The sequence below is a fragment of the Pinus tabuliformis genome, chromosome 7, assembly GCF_031772625.1.
Source record: "Pinus tabuliformis cultivar Carrire ecotype Pingquan chromosome 7, CPIR1, whole genome shotgun sequence".
Lineage (NCBI taxonomy): Eukaryota > Viridiplantae > Streptophyta > Pinopsida > Pinales > Pinaceae > Pinus > Pinus tabuliformis.
Window position 1 is genome coordinate 1,372,901,251 of NC_142293.1, and position 22,275 is coordinate 1,372,923,525.

At 37.5% G+C, this 22,275-nt stretch overlaps 1 protein-coding gene across 1 annotated transcript; it reads right to left on the reverse strand.

Moving 5' to 3' along the window:
• Positions 1 to 16,733: 16,733 nt before the first annotated feature.
• LOC149252740 (oligopeptide transporter 1-like) lies at positions 16,734 to 22,070 on the reverse strand. The gene is made up of 3 exons (XM_089454259.1): positions 21,999 to 22,070; positions 21,612 to 21,903; positions 16,734 to 16,860 (listed from the first exon to the last, which is right to left on the reverse strand). Exons 1-3 carry the CDS (start codon positions 22,033 to 22,035, stop codon positions 16,734 to 16,736), a joined length of 456 nt encoding a protein of 151 aa, XP_089310385.1. The 5' UTR covers positions 22,036 to 22,070.
• Between the last annotated feature and the right edge of the window lie 205 nt (positions 22,071 to 22,275).

Here is a 22,275-nt window from a genome sequence, read left to right on the forward strand (position 1 = left end):
AAGATTTTCTTCTTTAACACAAATATCGCTATTCAGAGGAATATCTCCGGAATTCTAGGCTTTCAAAGGGATATCCTTCCTTCCAAATACTTGGGAGTTCTGCAACTGATAAACCTTTGCACAAGAGTATTTGGGAGCCGATGATTAATAAGATGCAGGACAAAACCCGGAAATGGACTATTAGATCTTTGAACATGGCAGGTTGGCTGGTGCTTACAAAAGCTATACTTCAATCAATCCCCATCTTCATGCTTTCAGCCCTTCCAGCTCCAAAAGGAGTCTTGCAACAATTTAGAACCATTCAAAGAGACTTTCTTTGGGGTAAGGGGGAGGAGAGAAATAAATGGGCCTTGGTAGCTTGGGATAAGATTTGCAAACCTAAAAACCACAAAGGTCTTGGACTGGATGATCCGAAAGTGCTAAGCAAAGTTTTAGGGGCAAAATTATGGTGGCATTGGGTAAAAGATCCAAAGGTTCAGTGGGCTTGTATTTGGAAAGAAAAATACGCCAGCAATTGGCAAGACAGTGATCACATGAGGATGACTGGCATCATAAAAGGTTCCTACATCTGGAATCAAGACTGGGAGAATAGAGGCTTAGTGCAAAAAAATAGCTTCTAGGAAATCAGAGAGGGAGATCTTCCTTTGTTTTGGGAGGATAAATGGCAACAAGAACCTACACTGCTAAGAGAGGACTTTTTGGACCTCAAGAATGAAACAGATACCAAAGGGTCACTTAGGGTAAAAGATTTTTGGGATCAAACCAATAGTGAAGGAAAATGGTGAACTTGGAAGAATATGTAATACAGGGATGATAGCCCCTTGAAAGTAAAAGCTGATGCACTTCTAACAATGTTGGACCAAAGGAAGATTCTGGTATCAGAGGGGCATTACCAACTTAGATGGGGAAACAATAATGAAGGCACCTTCAATTTTAAGGAGGAAAAGCACATAATCCTGGAGCTTGATTCTAATGAACCGGACAGGGTTTGGCAGAACCTATGGAGGCATCAAGGATGGATGAAAATCAAACTTTTCATTTGGTTGGTACATCATAAGAAAATTCTGAATTAGGAAAACATTCAGAAGAGGGGTGTTCTGGGACCATCTAGATGTTAGCTTTGTGAGTCTCAAGAGGAAACGATGGAGCACCTACTCAATAACTGCATTTTCACCTCCAGGTTGTGGGATACTTTTGCCACAATTTTCAAACAGACAGACAGGGACAAAGGAAGCATTATCAATACCCTTAATAACTGGAGAGGAAACTTCTTTGATTATGAAATTCTTCACACAGCTTGGGATTTAACTCCAAGCTTCATAATATGGAATGTCTGGAAAGAAAGGAACTACAGAATCATCAAAAATGGAAAAGGTTCCTCCCAGAGAATTATGGCGCAGATCTTAAGACAACTTAAGGAGACAGTGGGAATTTTAGTGCAAACTTCCCCAACAACTCCACCTTCAGAAGCTGAAATGCAGATACTTCTTCAGTTGGGTATGCAGGGGCTTATACCACAGGGCATGGACAGGAAGGTGAAGAAACTGGTCAATAAGCTAGACTGCTAGCATCCTCCCCCTCAGGGTTTTTGAAATGCAACATTGATGGGGCCTCAAAAGGCAACCCAAGTATTGTTGGTTATGGAGGGGTGTTAAGGGATGAAAATGGTTGCATCATTTTTATTTTTAATTGCAATTTGGGAAGAGCTACAAAAAATATGGCGGAACTAATGGCACTAGGGCAATGTTTAGAAATCCTAAAGGAGGACAATCTTCAGAATATAATAATCGAAACTAATTCTGAGTTAATTATTAACTCGGTCAAGAGAATCTGCTGTGGTAAGGAGCCAGAAAATGTCTCAAGACATTGGAGGTTGCTTTAGGTCTTTCAAAGGATACAATTTCACCTTCCGTGCTTGCAAACCATGAGTTTCACTCATGTGCGAAGGACGGAAAATAAATTGGCGGACATTCTAGCTAATCAAGGGGTGCTCTGCACCAAAAGTAGTGTCAAGTTGAGATGGCAAGAGATGCCTCAGGATAGATTGAGGGAGCATTGTCTCAATTAGGCGGATTAGGACAGAACGATCTATCAAAACAGAGTTGGGTAACAATTGCAGAGATGGGGTCTAGTTGATTCGGATTCAGTATGAAGTGGTATTTCAGAAGTGATGTTACAATGGGGATGCAGGTCTTTGTATGCTTCCTCAGCTAGGTAAGCGCAAACACAGGAGTCTCAAGTGGAAGTTGCTTGACAGACAACGATTCTCGGATGATCAGATGGAGAACATCAAGAATGGTAAGAAGATTTTCATCTTCCTTTGGTTCAAGTGCCTGAGGAGTAGGGGTGGTGTGAGGGGCCAGAGTCCTGGCTTTCTTCGCAGACCCAAAACCCCCCGCATTATTTCCCGTGGTGTCAATACCGCCCTCGGGGTGGTTTCCGGCTTACCGCATGCCCTTAAAGTCAGGAGCAGTTTCTCAGAGTTGAACATGATTCCACACACCACGCAACATGTGGCCAAGGTTGGGGAGAGAATACCGCCCTCATCGCGTGGTAATTCTCTGAGCTTTTTGATCATGCGATATGATCCTCCATCATTGGATTTGGCGAGGAGAATCAATGGTCAGGGAACAGTGTGCATATTGGTGGGTCTGGGTCTTGAAGCGTGTATAGCTTCGCGGTGGGTCATGCATTGTTTATTTCGAATTTGAGTTACTTCGGGTTTGTTGTTTGGGTCTTTAGGACCTAGTTGGCCGATTTAATTTTTTGGTGAGGATTCTACCTAGGGCTAAAAGGTTTAGCCTGTGGTTGTTTGTATTTTATGTAATTTTATCCTTTTGGACATTTTGAATAGAAGGCACGACTCTTGCATTAGCAAAAACAAATATATATATATATATATATATATATATATATATATATATATATATATATATATATATATATATATATATATATATATATATATATATATATATATATATATATATATATATATATATATATATATAAGTTTAAGGTTCAACAATGCATCATTAATACATACATTAAATCCATGATGAAAAATGCATTTAAAGTGAATATATAATCATTTTGAGTCTTTTCTAATTTGTACCATACCGTTTCATTATATTGTGTGTCATACGAGAAACATTGTCTACATGTGCTTGCACCTAGTACATGTCATGTGTCAAAATCAAACATTATAATAACTTGTCTTATGGAGTATTTCGTTGGCATGAAGTTTTATTAGTTTTGCAAATATTTTTATTTCAATATTTTACATATTTATGCTCTATGAATAAAATGCATTATTTATAAATGGGAAAAAGTGTATGTTAGATTTTTAAAATCACATTTTTTTTTATTCTGTTTACATGGAACTCAAAACTTTGGTTGATAATTTATCAAAATAGACATTCTATTTAGTTTAGAACTTTAACATAGTTTATTCTACTCAAGTTTATAAATGGTTTTCTTGTAAACATTCTTTCTATGTAAACAATTTTTTCTTTGATTAGTTTATATGTATTATATGCATTTTGCAGAGTCATCTCCCCTATACCCCCCAACCTTAACCCATTGGAGTGTTGGGGTATTTGTTATACATGGTCAGATTAGATCACCTATCCATACTAGAGTGTTTGGTAAACCCATAGATCTTCACTCGGACACAAGTCAAAGTGTCGGAGGCAGTTTTTTGGTCTTTGTTGATGATCTTTACCATTAATGATGATGGTTGTTGTTTGCATTTAGACCTCCAAATAATTCCATTGATAAGGAATCTAACGCCGAATTAAAAAATAATCCTGTAGAATGACACATAATTAGGAATATATGTATATATGTGTGTGTGTGTGTGTGTGTGTGTCTGTGTTTTTTAGACTTAGCAGTATCTATGGGCTTATATTGGGGGATATATATTGAGGAAAAAATGACATAATATATTGGGAGATATATTGGGGTAAAGGGTTTTTATGTTGGGAGTATTAAAAATGGAGCTCAAAGTTAATGAAAAAATATAAAAAAGAAGAAAAAAAATTAGTAAAAAAATGGATACCTACAATATTTAGTGGAATTAGGATTTTTTAAATTAGGAAGGTGTATTGGGTTAGTGGGTTAAATAATGTGATTTTTAGGGATATTTTCCAATATATAATCAAATTAAAAATATTGCTTAAAACCATAAATTCATTGAGTCATTGAGTGAAACAACTTGCCTTAAAATTAAATAATAATAATAATATAATTATTTCAAATATATATATATATATATATATATATATATATATATATATATATATATATATATATATATATATATATATATATATATATATATATATATATATATATATATATATATATCGTTTCATCCTTCCACCCTATGCTACACAAATTTACGGTACGCGGGTACTTCTGATAAGCGGGGACGAGTATTTGCCCAAATTTACAGGAAACGTCAAGTTGGGAGAGGCAATAATATAATATTTTAAAAATAAAAATAAAATAATTTATTTATTTCCATCCAAAACTTGCCAATCAAATTCCATCTTGCAAAGAAACATGTAAAAGATTGAACTTTGAAACTTTGCCAAAAAAAATCAAAATATTAATCCATCAATGATTTCTCAATCAAATTTCTTCCCAGCAAAGAAACATGCAGAACTCCCAAACCGGAAAAAAGGTTGTTATTACTCTATTATTAGGTGATTTCATGCAACGCTATATGTTAAGTCATTGGTTCAATTCTTCGCCCTTCATGTAACCTCACCAATATTATATATATTACATCTAATTGTAATAGAGATAAGAAAAAATAAAATATATATTAATAGTAATAAAAAAAATTAAAACAATAGAGTTTAAATCCAATGTTATTTTAAAAAGAGTTTGTATAATAAAATTATAAATTTCCAAGTTAATATATATTTTATACTTGTCACACTCCATTACAGAAGTAAAAAAAAAATTATTCTTCTTACCATCTTACAATAAGCATATACATATGAATTGCATGGAGACTCCTCATACTTCTGATATATATATAATGGTTTGCTCTTCATGAGCATTACAGACTAAATCTCCACTTAATATATTGCAAATGTTATGTTTTGGTTCACATTCAGGCAAGGATTAAGTATTTCCATATTCGTGATTTAGTAATGTTTATTCACATTAACATTTATATGCGGTGGTATGGTTACGAACCCAAGACATGCCCCGGGTACAATGTTCTGTTCACCTTCATAAACATATCCTTTATGGCATTTACTAAGCAACGTACTGAGTTGCATCTCCGAGGCACTGACGTGGTGTTGCTCTACCCGATCCCGGCGCTCTCTCTCTGTGGGTCGTCCACCTGGCTTGATAAGCGGTCATCCTTCGAGGTGCCATGTGCTATGGCGTGCTCAAGTTCCATGTGTCGAGAGGACGGATTCCTCGAGCTTTGCCATTTCACGCTCAGATCTTTTCTTGGTTCCTCTTTGCTGATTGAACGATGGATAAAGGTTCTGTCTGATCAAGGGTTGACGTTAAGCCACGAGGCAGGGTTTGCGTTGAAATATTTAAGAGCATTTTTATACTTGCTTGTTATTGTTTCATGTTGAGCTACTGTGTGCCGCTCGAAGTGCTGTGGTTCTCGGGCATTCCCGGGGATCCATTCTCAGTGTACAGAGCACAGTGGTATGCCGCTGCCATTCCTCCAGTCTTAGGTATAATCGTTTTCATTTATTACTATCCTTATCGCTATCGTTTACCAAAGGCAACCCCATGCCTCCAGATTTTAATTACTGTCTCCGCTAAGTTGTTGGTGTTTGGCTCTCAGCATTATCGAGCAAGGTTCTAAACCCATTATGTTTTCGAGCCCAGGAAGATGCTTCGACGACCAACCGGCATTGTGGAAGTCTGGTTCCTTCCTCCGCCGTCCCACTACAGGTACGAGCTGGGCGGTTACCATATGACCTGCGTTTTTATTATTTTTTTTCTTTACAGGGAAATTGTCTGAGCCACTGTTCACCTGAACAGGGATGCCGAGGGTTTTTTTCTCTAGCAATCGGTCCCTCCGCCTTACATCCAGGGTTTCCTTGCTGCGATGTTAAATGTCTCGTTTCTAGATTCGTGTGGTTATTTATAGTCAGTTCTTGTTTTGTTATCCAAACTCAGTCGGAACCCCGCCAAGCGTTGTTCGCTGGCTTAAGTTGTATAAATGTATTTTTTTTTATTTCTTGGCTATGCACGGTTCACAGACAATGTTCCTTAGCAAATGTTGTTATAGTATTTATAATATTATCCCTTTATGGTTCGTACTTATTTTGTGTTAATGGTATCTGGGTATGGCTCGGGTTCTGCATTAAAAATGTTCTCAGGGTAATCTCGCCTACAACACAGCTTTAATATGAACTCAAATTACATATGAGTCTCCTTTCGATTTCTTTACAGGTATAATGGTTGTTCTATGGTGGCCTTATCTTGGTTTTTATTTGGCAATGGAGCCCCTGCCGGCTAAGCATACGCTTACGCCCAGTGGCGGCAACCCTTTAGAGCCAGAGCTCTGGCAAATACCGTGTGCATGCAAAAATGTTGAGGTCACGGTACAGAAATATCTCAATCTGTAAACATATATGTATTCCTCTTGTATATTTTTTAATCAACTGTTTTACTTATATAATAGCAGGGATATTATTATCATACCAGAGCTTGTATTATAGTTCGCCGACGAACGTTTGGCCTGTTCTTTATTTCGATTAATGGTTTGACTTTCCATTGTTTAATGCTATTATGATGCAGTATAAAAAGCCATCTATTCTGCTTATGGTTCGATTTTCTCTAAGTGTTATCTGCATGAGAGTACAGAGTAGGGTTAACCATTCCCCTTCTGTTTGATATTTATTTTGCTGCCTGTATTACAGAGTTTTCAGTTCCTTATGTGCTCAATACTTGCATTCTTTAATGTAGATATAGATTCGGTCTCTGCCGAATACATAAAGAATAGTTTTTTCTCTGCTAAGAAAACGAATAGATTACTTTTCACTATTCTATGTGCACATCACAAAACCATAAGGCAAATTCATAGTTTGTATGCTCAGTAAGCCATACCTGTTTAATAGCAAACCTATGCGTAATGCTTGTCAACCACCTGTCCGTAGGAAGATCCTCCTCGATCTTCCTCCCCCAAGCACATCTGCAGATCCTCTCGTCTTCAATCTCTCTGGCTATGCCAGATCTCGCTATCTGATCCTAACCAGACGTAGCGAGTACAAGAATTCTCTTCCTCACAAACATGCCATCCAGTCACTACCGGACATAGCATTTTCTTTTCTTTCCATGCTTTTTGCCATCTGATCCTAACCAGACTTGGCATTTTCCCCCTTTTCCTCCTGGGGTCTCAACTACCTCCTGAAGATAGTTAGGGTTTTTATTTAACCACCTCCACAGTGATTGGCCACAATTAATCATGTACCCAAATTGAATAATGATAACACAATTAATTAACATAATGGTTAACAATAGTAATCAACAGAGTTTTTATATTTCATCAAACAGAGTTTATCTCACAGCTAAACTTACTAATTTACCAATATTAACACCTCACGAGGGGCATCACATCTCCCCCTCCTGAAGTTCTACATCGTCCCGATGTTGCTGCTCAGCCAAAAACAGTTTGGGATAAGCTTCCCTCATACTCTGCTCATCCTCTCAGGTGGCCTCGCTAGGCCCAAAGTGCTGCCATTGCGCTTTAACCTGGTGGATGGTCCTTTTCCGCAGCTTGACTCTTCTCCGATCTAATATGTTCATTGGCTCGACCATGAACTATCCTTCCGGTTCCACTTGAAACATACAGTATTCAGTTTAGCTACTTACTAGCATTATATTTTAGTTTACATCTATTAACAGCCTTTTCTTACCTGAATATCTTGCCAACTTATTATGTGCCTAGGGTCATAGACATATTTCTTTAAAACTGATACATGGAAGACATTATGAACCCGGATATGGCTGGGTAGGGCTAGCTGATAAGCTACTGGCCCCACTCGCGCCAAAATCTGGAAAGGCCCACAGAAGCGTGGTGCCAGTTTGGCACAAGCATTCCATTGAAGAGTACTTTTCCTAGCTCGGATTCTGACATACACGTGCTCACCAACCTGATATTCTTTAAATGTCCTCTTCCGATCTGCAAAGTTTTTCTGTCTGTCCTGAGCTATTTTTAAATTAGCCCGGACCTTTTTGACCATAACTTCCATCTCCTCCAACATCTCAGGACCCAACAAGAGTTTGTCCTCCGGTCCGCACCAACTGGATGGTGTACGACATTTCCGGCCATAAAGCACTTCGAATGGACTCATCCTCAAGGATGCATGGTATCCATTATTATAAGCAAATTCCACCAGATGTAAATACTCCTCCCATCGAGTAGGTTGTTGCATCACGTAAGATCTCAACATGTCTTCCACCACTTGATTCACCCGCTCAGTCTGCCCGTCAGTCTGCGGATGATAAGCGGTGCTGAAGTTCAGTTGAGTTCCCAGACCTTCAAACAAGGTTCTCCAAAAAACTGATGTGAATTTCACATCACGATCGGATATTATTGTTTTTGGCAGCCCATGGAGTTTAAATACATTCTGCATAAAAACATTTGCGATTTGAGCCGCACGATAGGTGGATTGAACCGGTATAAAGTGAGCTGACTTACTGAGTTTGTCTACTACAACCATTATAGAATCATTGTTCTTCTTGGATTTTGGCAATCCCGTTATAAAGTCCATGGTAATGGTCTCCCATTTCCATTCTGGTATAGGTAATGGCTGTAGTAAACCCGCAGGGTGCTGATGTTCAACCTTAACCTGCTGGCACTCTAAGCATCGCGCCAGATACTCCACCACATCCCTCTTCATGCCTGGCCAGTGGTACTCTTTCCTAAGCGAAGTGATCAATTTTTGGTAGCCCGGATGTCCCGCATAAGGACTTTTATGATATTCATCCAAAATCTTTTCTTTAATACCACTTTGATTGGGTACATAAACCCTCTTTTTGTAGCACAAAATTCCGGCTGCATTCAAGGTGTACCCTTGTTGTATTATGTGATTATTTAAATCCTGCACCAGTTGTTTCTTTTGTAGATAAATCTGGTCTTGAGCAACAGCCCTTTCAAGTTCTTTATCAAGGGTGGACAGTCCCTTACTAATACCGATTTCATAAAGACAGTGCACTTTTCGACTCAGTGCATCAGCTACCCTATTTTCTTTTCCTTTCAAATGCTTAATTTCAAAATCGAAACCCCCCAAAAAGTCCACCCATCTTGCTTGTCTCGTGTTTAAGGTTGGTTGACTAAAGTAGCTAGTCAAACTATGGTGATCAGTCATCAGCAAGAATTTTCTTCCCACTAGATAATGGCGCCACATTTTCAGCGCATGAACCACCGCGGTTAATTCCAGATCATAGGCGGAATACTTTTGTTCATGCTCTTTTAATTTTCGGGATTCATATGCGATCACCTTACCTTCCTGCATTAACACCCCACCTACGCCCTCTTTACTTGCATCTGTGAAAACTACATATTCTTTCTTTGGGTCTGCAACACTCAGCACAGGTGCGGTGGTGAGCAGGTATTTGAGCTGCTCAAAGCTCCGTTGACAATCTGCTGTCCACTTAAACACTTTCCCCTTCTTTTGCAAAGAAGTGATAGGGTATGCAACCTTGGAAAAACCTTCTACGAACCGTCGGTAATAACCAGCCAACCCCATGAAGGATCGAATATCTGCTACATCTTTGGGTGTTGGCCATTCCATTATGGTTTTGATCTTTTCGGGATCCACAACTATACCTTCTTTTGTAATGATGTGTCCCAAATATTGAATCTGTTCTTTATAAAAATCACATTTATTAAATTTTCCATATAGCTGATGCTCCCGTAGCATCTGTAACACTATTCTAAGATGCTCCTCATGCTCTTTAATATTCCGGGAGTATATAAGTATATCATCAATAAAGATTAACACGAACTTGTCTAAGTATTGATGAAATACACTGTTCATCAAGCACATAAATGTCGCAGGTGCATTAGTCAACCCAAAAGGCAGTACCACAAACTCGTAGTGTCCATAATGAGTACGAAAAGAGGTTTTGGCTATGTCCTCATCCTTAATTCTGATTTGATGATAGCCCGACCTTAGGTCGATCTTTGAAAAGATTGTCGCCCCCTTCACCTGATCGAACAACTCATCAATGCGGGGTAGTGGATACTTGTTTTTAACCGTCAGTTTGTTTAGCTGCCTATAGTCTATGCACATACGAAGAGTTCCATACTTTTTCCTAACAAACAACACAGGAGCCCCCCAAGGAGATACACTGGGGCAGATATACTTCTTATCCAACATCTCTTGTAGCTGCATCTTTAACTCAGTTAATTCTGACACACTCATCCGGTAGGGTGCACGGGATACTGGGGCTGCACCGGGTACCAATTCAATGGTAAAGTCCAAATCCCGTTTGCGCGACAGCCCTGGGATTTCCTCTGGAAATACATCAGCAAAATCTTGCACCACCGGTATATTTTCCACAGTCGTAATTTTATTCTCAGACCCAGCGTACCCCACCTGTATTGCATATATTTGGCATTTCTTCCGCACACTTTTAGCTAGCTGTGAGGCCGTAATTGGCCGGATCTGCACCGGTTTTTGGATGCCTTGAATTTCCTTTTCCACTCCCAGTTCATCTCGGTAAGAAATGGTTTTTGACTTACAGTTAATTACAGACCATCGCTTTTCCAGCCAATCCATTCCTATCAGCACATCATAAGATCCAAGAGGGAGTACATTCAGCTCTGTTGTTATTGTCTGACCAGCTAACCTTAATGGACAGTTGCTGACCTTCGTCAGCACTCGTCTTTTGGCCCCCGTGGCCAGCTGTACTAACCAAGGATTTTTAAACTTAATAGTTTGCAACCTGCAGCTTTCCACAACTTTGGGGCTTACATAGCTTAAAGTAGCTCCTGGGTCTACTAAAATAGAAACAGTTCGATCATAGATCTTACCTTCAAACTCAATCATGGTTGGCTGGTCGTCAGCTTGTCGATCCTCAAGTGCTGCATTTATTCTGGGCATGGATCTGGCCACATCTCCCACTGTAGAAGCTTCATAGATCTGGGACAACTGATCGCTTTCCTTCCGATGAGGAAAATTTTTAATATAATGGGGTCCACCACAACCCCAGCACTGAACTGGTGGCCTTGCTGCACCTTCATTATCCATTCTAACCTGCTGTTCGCTATATTTAGATTCAGCAGGTGGCTTAAATATGATCTGACTTCTCGAAGGGTTTTTAGTGCTGGCCCCATTCGAAAATCCCTTGTGGAAGCTGCTGCGAGCTCCCTTAGTTCCCACAACCATTCTACTGCTCTTCTTGTCTGCTTAGTGCTTCCCAAAACCTTCTCCTTTTTGTTTTCTCTACTAGTAACAGAGTCTAGCCTTCTGAATCACTTCGTCCATCGTCTTCGGATTATCAAACTCGATTCTTTCTTGCATTTCCAGAGGTAGGCTGCTAACAAACCGCTGCACACCTTCTCCTCTCAAATGTACGGTACATAACGGAGCAGGGATGTAAATTTGGTTATGAACTCATCTATGGTCTGCTGTCCCAGCCGCAGATCATGAAATTCTCGTGCTTTTTCATCATAGAAGCGTTCTGTCAGGTATTTTTCCTTAAAATATCTTTGAAAAGCCTCCCAAGTCACATCCTTCTCACTTACGCCCCGCACCATCTTGACCTCTTCCCACCATAATGTGGCCTTGGCCTGCAGCTGGAATATAGCCAGCCGAGCCTTAAGATGGTGATCATACTCGTACACTTGGAAATACTTATTCATATTGATCAGCCATGCTTCTACAGCTTCTTCTGACTCCCCATCGAACTGAGGTGGCTTAATCTTCCGAAACTCTCCTTGTAACTCTATTCGTGGTCTTTTTGGAGTTTGATATTCGAAAGCGTTAACAGACTTATCTCCTCGCGTATCGGCTCTTTCCTCTGCTTCCTCCTGTTCCGTATGATAGCTCTGTTCATCTGTTACTCGTGTCTATTCAGGTCTAGGATGGGACTGTTGATGATGTTGTTTATCTGATAAAATTTTCAGAATCCTCTCCTGTTCCATGTTTAATCTAGCATTGTCCTCACGCAAACGGGCCATTTCGTCCTTCAGCTCCTGGACTGTCCTCAATATAGCCGAATCAGTATTGCGGCCTTATGCTCCCAGTTGTACCCATAACTCAGGATTCCCCTGAGGATGGGCTACATTATCTGGTTGTCCCAAGTTCCTATGAGGAGCGCTACTTGTTCATCTCATCGTGTTGTTACTTGTACAAGATTAACTAATTCAACAGCTGTGATTATATACTTCAGTACACTCTTAGTTTGGTTGTCATGACACTATTTATGCATTAATATTTTTATTAAAGTTTACCCGAGGTCACAGTGTTGTAACCTGGGCTTTGATACCAATTTGTCACACTCCATTACAGAAGTAAAAAAAAAATTATTCTTCTTACCATCTTAAAATAAGCATATACATATGAATTGCATGGAGACTCCTCGTACTTCTAATATATATATAATGGTTCGCTCTTCATGAGCATTACATACTAAATCTCCACTTAATATATTGCAAATGTTATGTTTTGGTTCACATTCAGGCAAGGATTAAGTATTTCCATATTCGTGAATTAGTAATGTTTATTCACATTAACATTTATATGCGGTGGTATGGTTACGAACCCAAGACATGCCCCGGGTACAATGTTCTGTTCGCCTTCATAAACATATCCTTTATGGCATTTACTAAGCAGCGTACTGAGTTGCATCTCTGAGGCAATGATGTGGTGTTGCTCTACCCGATCCCAGCACTCTCTTGCTGTGGGTCGTCCACCTGGCTTGATAAGCGGTCATCCTTTGAGGTGCCATGTGTTGTGGCGTGCTCAAGTTCCATGTGCCGAGAGGACGGATTCCTCGAGCTTTGCCATTTCGCGCTCAGATCTTTTCCCGGTTCCTCTTCGCTGATCAAACGATGGATAAAGGTTCTGTCTGATCAAGGGTTGAGGTTAAGCCACGAGGCAGGGTTTGCGTTGAAATATTTAAGAGCATTTTCATACTTGCTTGTTATTGTTTCATGTTGAGCTACTGTGTGCCGCCCGAAGTGCTATGGTTCTCGGGCATTCCCGGGGATCCATTCTCAGTGTACAGAGCACAGTGGTATGCCGCTGCCATTCCTCCAGTCTCAGGTATAATCGTTTTCATTTATTACTATCCTTTTCGCTATCGTTTATCAAAGGCAACCCCGTGCCTCCAGATTTTAATTATTGTCTCAGCTAAGTTGTTGGTGTTTGGCTCTCAGCATTATCGAGCAAGGTTCTAAACCCATTATGTTTTCGTGCCCAGGAAGATGCTTCGGTGACCAACCGGCATTGTGGAAGTCTGGTTCCTTCCTCCGCCGTCCCACTACAGGTATGAGCTGGGCGGTTACCATATGACCTGCGTTTTTATTATTTTTTTTCTTTACAGGGAAATTGTCTGAGCCACTGTTCACCTGAACAGGGATGCCGAGGGTTTTTTTCTCTAGCAATCGGTCCCTCCGCCTTACATCCAGGGTTTCCTTGCTGCAATGTTAAATGTCTCGTTTCTAGATTCGTGTGGTTATTTATAGTCAGTTCTTGTTTTGTTATCCAAACTCAGTCGGAACCCCGCCAAGCGCTGTTCGCTGGCTTAAGTTGTATAAATGTATTTTTTTTTTATTTCTTGGCTATGCACGGTTCACAGACAATGTTCCTGAGCAAATGTTGTTATAGTATTTATAATGTTATCCCTTTACAGTTTGGTTCAGACTTATTTTTTGTTAATGGTATCTGGGTATGGCTCGGGTTCTGCATTAAAAATGTTCTCAGGGTAATCTCGCCTATAGCACAACTTTAATATGAACTCAAATTACATATGAGTCTCCTTTCGATTTCTTTATAGGTATAATGGTTGTTCTATGGTGGCCTTATCTTGGTTTTTATTTGGAAATGGAGCCCCTGCCGGCTAAGCATACGCTTATGCGCAGCGGCGGCGACCCTTTAGAGCCAGAGCTCTGGCAAATACCGTGTGCATGCAAAAATGTTGAGGTTTCTTTTCATTTATTTCACAGTACAGAAATATCTCAGTCTGTAAACATGTCTGTATTCCGCTTGTATATTTTTTAATCAACTGTTTTAGTTATATAATAGCAGGGATATTATTATCATACCAGAGCTTGTATTATAGTTCGCCGACGAACATTCGGCCTCTTCTTTATTTCGATTAATGGTTTGACTTTCCATTGTTTAATGCTATTATGATGCAGTATAAAAAGCCATCTATTTTGCTTATGGTTCGATTTTCTCTAAGTGTTATCTGCATGAGAGTACAGAGTAGGGTTAACTGTTCCCCTTCTGTTTGATATTTATTTTGCTTCCTGTATTACAGAGTTTTCAGTTCCTTATGCACTCAATACTTGCATTCTTAAATGTAGATATAGATTCGGTCTCTGCCGAATACATAAAGAATAGTTTTTTCTCTTCTAAGAAAACGAATAGACTACTTTTCACTATTCTATGTGCACATCATAGAACCATAAGGCAAATTCATAGTTTGTATGCTGAGTAAGCCATACCTGTTTAACAGAAAACCTGTGCGTAATTCTTGTCAACCACCCGTTCGTAGGAAGATCCTCCTCGATCTCCCCCCCCCAAGCACATCTGCAGATCCTCTCGTCTGCAATCTCTCTGGCTATGCCAGATCTCGCTATCTGATCCTAACCAGACGTAGCGAGTACATGAATTCTCTTCCTCACAAATATGCCATCCGGCCACTACCGGACATAGCATTTTCTTTTCTTTCCATGCTTTCTGCCATCTGATCCTAACCAGACTTGGCATTTTCCCCCTTTTCCTCCTGGGGTCTCAACTGCCTCCTGAAGGTAGTTAGGGTTTTTATTTAACCACCTCCACAGTGATTGGCCACAATTAATCATGTACCCAAATTGAATAATGATAACACAATTAATTAACATAATGGTTAACAATACTAATCAACAGAGTTTTTATATTTCATCAAACAGAGTTTATCTCACGGCTAAACTTACTAATTTACCAATATTAACACCTCACAAGGGGCATCACAATACTTAAATAAATATGAAAATTAAATTAAAAATTGTTTTTTTAATAATATTTATATTTCATAATTTGAACTATTTTTTTTCTTTAGTATTCCATATTTTGTCCATTAAACTATGGCGTTAATGATGGTTTTGCTAGTTGCCAACAATCTTCCTAAATTCTTTTATATCCATGCGCATATATGAGGAGAATGAATAGCTTTCCAATGACAAAAATCGGGATTGGCCAGATGCCTCATCTTCATTTGGATAGAAGGGCTTTCCATAAACAGGGTGTTTCTCTTAGTTTGAGACCCATATCCAAATCTAAACCCAGTGGCATACCCTTCCCTTCATATAGTTCCACCCAAGCTCGCAACGTCAAATACACCTAAGTTTGCACTTATTCATCTCAGTGAAGCTCCCAAGACGTCAAAAATCAGTTGTAGTAAAGCTCCAAAGTACCTGTTGAAGCTCCCTGCCATTTTGGAGCGTTTCCGATTAGCTCCCAAACTCCCAAAGTGAGGGAGCTTTAGAATGGTGAGAGGAATTTGTTAAATACCAGAAAAATAGAAAGCAAATGATGGCGAGAGCCTTCTTCCAGTTTGATCGATATTGACCACCACGACAAATCCAACCAGCTGCAACATTTACGATGACCTGAGCCACTAAAATAGCTATAATGAACCTGTTCCATAAAACTTTGAAGGACTCTTTGGAAATAAGCATGTGCTACCATCGCCTCCGAGTGGAGCCTTAGCATGAGCCTGTAAAAGAAATCGTTATTATATTGGCATAAAAAATTAGGTTCATCAAATAATTAAACACTAACTAACTCATTAAATAAAAAAGAGATAAATAAAAATTGAATACAGTTACCAATTAAATAAAAAAAAAAAAAAAAAAAACTAATACAATTGAACACTTTTCAAATTGATTATTAGTACTAATAACATTATCTTTACGCCGTAAGGCGTTCCTCTGGGAAAAACTCCCCTCCAGTGCCACTCTGTACCTTCCTGCGCCATTTATTTCGTTGTTAGACGATGGAATTGATATCCACCGTTTGATTCGAAGTCTTCGATTCATTATCCCTCGCCGTTCATGGGAATAAAGTTGTAGACACATTGCAGTCTGTTTCCAAGATGGCTCCTCGATGGGGTTTGTGATGTCGCCGGGAGGGGAAGTGCAAAGGAGAACCATGGAAGCCCTGCTGACGTTTATAGGGCCGTATAGCATCTTTCTGGATTCCTCTGAGGTATGTGGGGTTTATGAGTTCACTTGGTCACCCATGGCATTTGTAATTACCGCTGTGAACAAATTTGGTTGCTGGTGTGGGCCTGTGGAGATTTCGCGTGGAGATTTCTGCACCTGCAAAGCCTCTGTGTTTTCCAGATAAAATAGCAGGCAAGCATCCCTGTTTTTGAAATTTGCAGTGGGAGTCCACTTTTTTATGGACTTTTTTTTGCTAATGCGCTCGCTGTTTTTTCTTTCTGCATTTTTGTTGAAGTTTGTGGAAAACATAAATAACAGGAAACATTAGGAAACTGTCGTAAGAGACTAAAAAAATAGATTATATGAGCGCCAGCCATAGGAAACTGAAACTGTAGTAGGTTAGTGCCAGAACAGAATTTCCTGCAGGGGCCACCCGCTCGACACAGTCCCCAGCGATGCGGTTTGTCAACGCAAATGTATTTGCACTGCGGCACATGAAAGCACACCATCATGTTGCAAGGCGTACCAAATATATTTCCACAGTATTTCATAGGCTACTATCCACAGGCTCAACGAATTCGATTCAAACTTCAGTGGAGAACTGTAGCCCACACTCCATGATGACTATAAGCTTCATCAACCCAATGATTCGACACCCTCAGAGAAATTTCAATTTCTAGCACCTACGGAATGGTAGACTCTGAATGGCCCTCTTAATCGCCACTCCAGTGATTAACCTCCATAGATTCAGTCTTCTTCAGTCAACAGAAATTCGGTCCCTCTGTTTGCAATTGAACTCGACTTTTCAACATAATTAATTGGGTTCATTAGAATGAGAAACACGTCCATTCGAACAAACTGTACCCTCGACCTTCATAAGAGGAGTGGTCCCTTTCGAAATCAAAACTTGGCTTTTGATAAACTTTGGCTCTCATGATATAATACGAACTTCACAAAGAGTCGGCCCCTTTAAGAAAAGAAAATTCCACGCCCGCTTCAGAATATTTTACAGCCTCACAAATGATCTGATCCGTCTGTAGTCACGGGATGATGGGCATACCATTCTCTGTGGTGACAAAACTTATCCCGATTACCACTCAGATTATAATGAGAAATCAAAACTCGACAGACTTGTAATTTCCACCGGGAAGGAAAATAACATCGTGCTCAAAAGATTTAAATCAAGTTATGCCCCACTTTAATAAGATTTTCCATTAGATAAATCAATTGGGCCTCGGTTAGCATAACTCTGGAATAAATAAATAAAATAGCACTTCCAAAAAGAATTCGATTAGTCCACGGCTCTTGAAATTAATACTCATGCGACCTTTGAAATTTGATTTACATGGACATTATAAAATATGATTGTGCTCGTACAGATCCATGCAGTTTAATTTAAAACTTTTCCCTAATGATGGTTTTGGCAATACAATCTTTTCCTTCAGCGAAAAATACCTTCACAACACAAGCTCCCCAAACTCGATCTTTCTTGCCAAATATTGGCTCCGGCAATAGAATTTGGCATACTCAAAGTAAACCTTCGACTTGGCATTTCAAGATAACCTATGGCTGATCCAAAATCAAAGCTCTAATACCACTGTAATGTCTTAAATTGAGAAAATTTGGAACAAATCCTTCGCATAAAATTATCTTTCACTTAACAGAAGATCACCATGTAAAATCCAAACACTGGAAATTTGATTGAAACAATAAACCCATACCAAATATATTTCCACAGTATTTTACAGGCTACTATCTTCTCAATTTTCCCATCTACATAACCCACTCTTCCTCTATGCTTATTCAGGTTAATTTAATTTTTGCAAGTGGATATTGCATCTTCAGTAGCCATTTTGTGAAATTATCTCAAATGTACCTTCAACATTATTATTTGTGTCCTCATAGGGTGATCAAAAGCCTATTTTCCAGGCCTTTATATTGTTATTTTTCGTGGTAATAAATGTTGACTAAATGATTTTGAACATTGTAAATATATCATTTTGAAACATTATAATGTTGCGCAGAGATTGAATTGATTTTACAAGACACTTCAAGCTACTAGTTCATTTTCTATTGGCTTGCCTTACGATGTTTTCTTTGCAACATCAGGTGCAAATGCTAGTATTTAATTTTTCAATTTAATTATTAATAATGTTAATCTAAATTTTTTTGTTATTATATATTAGATTTTCTTATTTTTCTACAATATAGATTTAAATTCACACTATAGTAATACTTAAATTCTAATATTACTAAGAATAACAAAATATAATTTTTGATATAAATGTTTAATAAATTCAATTAAAATTTAGTGTAAATCTATTAACATATTTGATCATTCTATTAAAATAGAAATTATTAAAATAGCAATGTAACACACTGATCAATAAAAGAAAAGTTAATATCAAGAAATTTAGACACAAAAATTAATATCAAGAAATTTAGACATTGATAGAGACCTTCTTATTTTTCTACAATATAGATTTAAATTCACACTATAGTAATACTTAAATTCTAATATTACTAAGAATAACAAAATATAATTTTTGATATAAATGTTTAATGAATTCAATTAAAATTAAGTAGTGTAAATCTATTAACATATTTGATCATTCTATTAAAATAGAAATTATTAAAATAGCAATGTAACACACTGATCAATAAAAGAAAAGTTAATATCAAGAAATTTAGACACAAAAATTAATATCAAGAAATTTAGACATTGATAGAGACCCATTAAGTCTTTACAAAGAATCATAAATAAAATTAACTAAAAAATGACTACTATTTTGAATATACCATATTTTTTTGGTGAAGCTTTTCTGGGTGAGATTAATAATCAAACTCTGACGAATTTAGTAAGAAAGATTTATTAAGTTATATCTAGAGATAGTTATATTGAGTATTTTTATATACATTCGATTATGTGTTAGAAAATAATTTTAATAAACTTTTTCCCAATAAAATGATATTTAAAACAAATATTTTGTTGAAGTTAATTATTACACGACTACAACATATTATTCTAATGTCAAATTTATTATCAAATAGAACAGACTAAAAATTCTTGTTTCTATGTAACATCTCATCTAGAAAGGGAAAACGATTCCAAGCCCAAACCAAAAACATGGTAGTCATATGAGTTAGTATTATTGAAAATGGAAAAAAAATGTAAAAACATAACACACATTACATATGGAGAAGGATATTAATGATCATCTAAAAGTATAGGTTGAAGATTTAAACTCAAACTCTCCCTTGATGACATGTAAGGAAGAAAATAAGGTGGAAATTACTCTTTTATGGATGTAGTGGTTATTAAATGTCAATAAGTGAAAGAAAATTATTTAAGGTAGTGGAAATTACTCTTTCATGGATGTAGTGGTCATTAAATGTCAATAATTAAATGTAAATAAGTGAGACAAAATGATTTAAGGAGTATTACATTTTTATATTTGATAAAGAGTTAATTTTTCAAATAAATATTGAAGTTATATTTATGATTTATGATTATTTTGGATGGAACTCTCCCTATGGAAATTGATAGGGTTAAAGAAATGCAAGATAGAGGATCCTATTCCACATTATTTTTTACAATTTTTCTTTAAGCATGATTGTTTCACAATAACTATCTATTGTATTCTTTTTATGAATTCACTCAAATTATATGCAAATTATAAGCTTTTTAAATTTATTGAAATGGTTTTTTTTGGTAAAACCATGAGAAGAAATAATTGAAAACATATTATTTTGTTTAAGGTAAATAGTGTTGGCTTGAATTACAAGCTAATAATATTATGTCTATATCCTATAACAAGTAACTATATCACTTGGAGCTGATTTGGAGCATGTAACAAATAACTATATCTTGTCCTCATTGTCTTTATTAAGTGGGTGATGCTTATTAAGATACATTATTAAGACATCTATTGATATGATTCAAAATCATGTAATGCTAAGTGAATGATATGGAATTGGATGATCATACTTATGGTTATTAATATATAGAACTCTCACTTTTATCCTTGTTTTCTCTTTCATCAACAACTAAATTAAACACTTAAAAGATACAAACACTTCAGTGCTTCAATTCCCCACATGTATATTGAACCATATATTTGATTATCAAATACCATTAACATCCTTCTTTATAAGTTGATGGATAATTTGACCTATTGTTTTGCTCATGTGTAAAGTTCATGAATAATTCAACTTAACTTCTTCTTGCTAGTTGGTAGACATGAATCCAAGACTCCATTAAAAAATGGAAACTGGCTAAAAATTACCCCTCCCACACTTCCTTAAATTCTAATTTTAAATTTATTAAACATTTTTTTTAAAGAAATAACTCTACATTGAAATTTTATATATATTTATATTGGGTGTTTATATATATATATAAATAATTAAACAAGAACACATAATACACTTAGGTTTGTATCCTGGCAAGAAAAAGCATACACGGCCAAAAATGCATTGAATCATTAAAACCAAACAAGTGCAAGACCAGGAATATATATATATATATATATATATATATATATATATATATATATATATATATATATATATATATATATATATATATATATATATATACATACACGTTCATGGGTATATAAATAAAATAAAACCTCCATTGAACTCTACGAGATAAACAGGGTTAAAAAAGTCTCGCTAACGTACAAATTCAGCTCGGTGAGATAAAACAGGATCCAAAACATTCACAAACACCAACAACAAACTGAAATTGAGGAATCAGTTCACAGCCAACCAACATCATTGGCCTCAGTGCAATGAAAACAAAATAAAATAGGAGTGAAGGCTCATTGACTGGATACGCACGTCCTCTGCAACGAAACCCAACACAGTCGCCGCAAGGCCAAATAATGCCACCACTGAACAAATGAAGAAATCCAACCTTTCCATCGTGTACTCTAAGTTCGCAGTGATTGAATAACAATGATATACAACACAAGAAAAACTTCAGAAAAACCTGATGGTCTTACTCTTAAACAAGGGAAGCTGCGAGGCAGCAAGTCCCTGCATCAAGTTGAACTTTAGGTCTTTTCCAAAACTTAAAGGCAACTGCATAGGATAGGGAACCCTCAAGCACCTCGGTGAATGAAACTAGCTTTTTTGAACATCCGAACACTTTTGCACAGAACACGTGAAAACTGTTTGCAAACGAGTTAACGGCGGATAGCTATGATGCCGATGGGCGTGGTGCTCCTACCTTCGCTTTTCTCTTCTGTATGAGAAGAAGTGGTTGAGAAACGACAGAGTAATGCATGAAAGCAATCCGAGCACCCACACCCTGAATGTAAACACTGGAAGAGAACGATCATCGGTTGTGGGTACTGTGAGGGAAACTTGCTCAATTGGCGAATTAGCTTCTTCACCATTTTCAGCTTCCTCGTGATCCTCTTGACCATTAGAATAATATGATCCTTGATCTTGTTTACAAGTAGATAGATACTCCGAATGCTTTCGGCAACTGAACAATGTACTCTGTTCAGATTCCAGAACTGCACCACAGCCAATAGAAGTTGCATCACATGCCTTAACAAGCATGTCTAATAATTGAAGTTCAAGGTTTTGTAAATTGAATAAGCAGGCTTACGAGGAGTTATCGAATCAGGTGAGTTAGAGGATTCCATGGCAGTTGAACATGAATGGATCAGAATATCAGTTGACCCTCTGCTTGCTCGATCCCTAAATCAAAATATCTACCTGTCTGGAAAATTTGGTAAGGGCACATATCCCGACATATCTTGTTTTGTTATGCCCTGATTCATCATGTAAAGCCTTGCTCTATTTTGCTTCTATTGTATGTGTTTTAATCTCCTGATTTGAGTTTCATTTGTTTTTGGTTTACCCCTGATTTCTTAGTTGCAGGC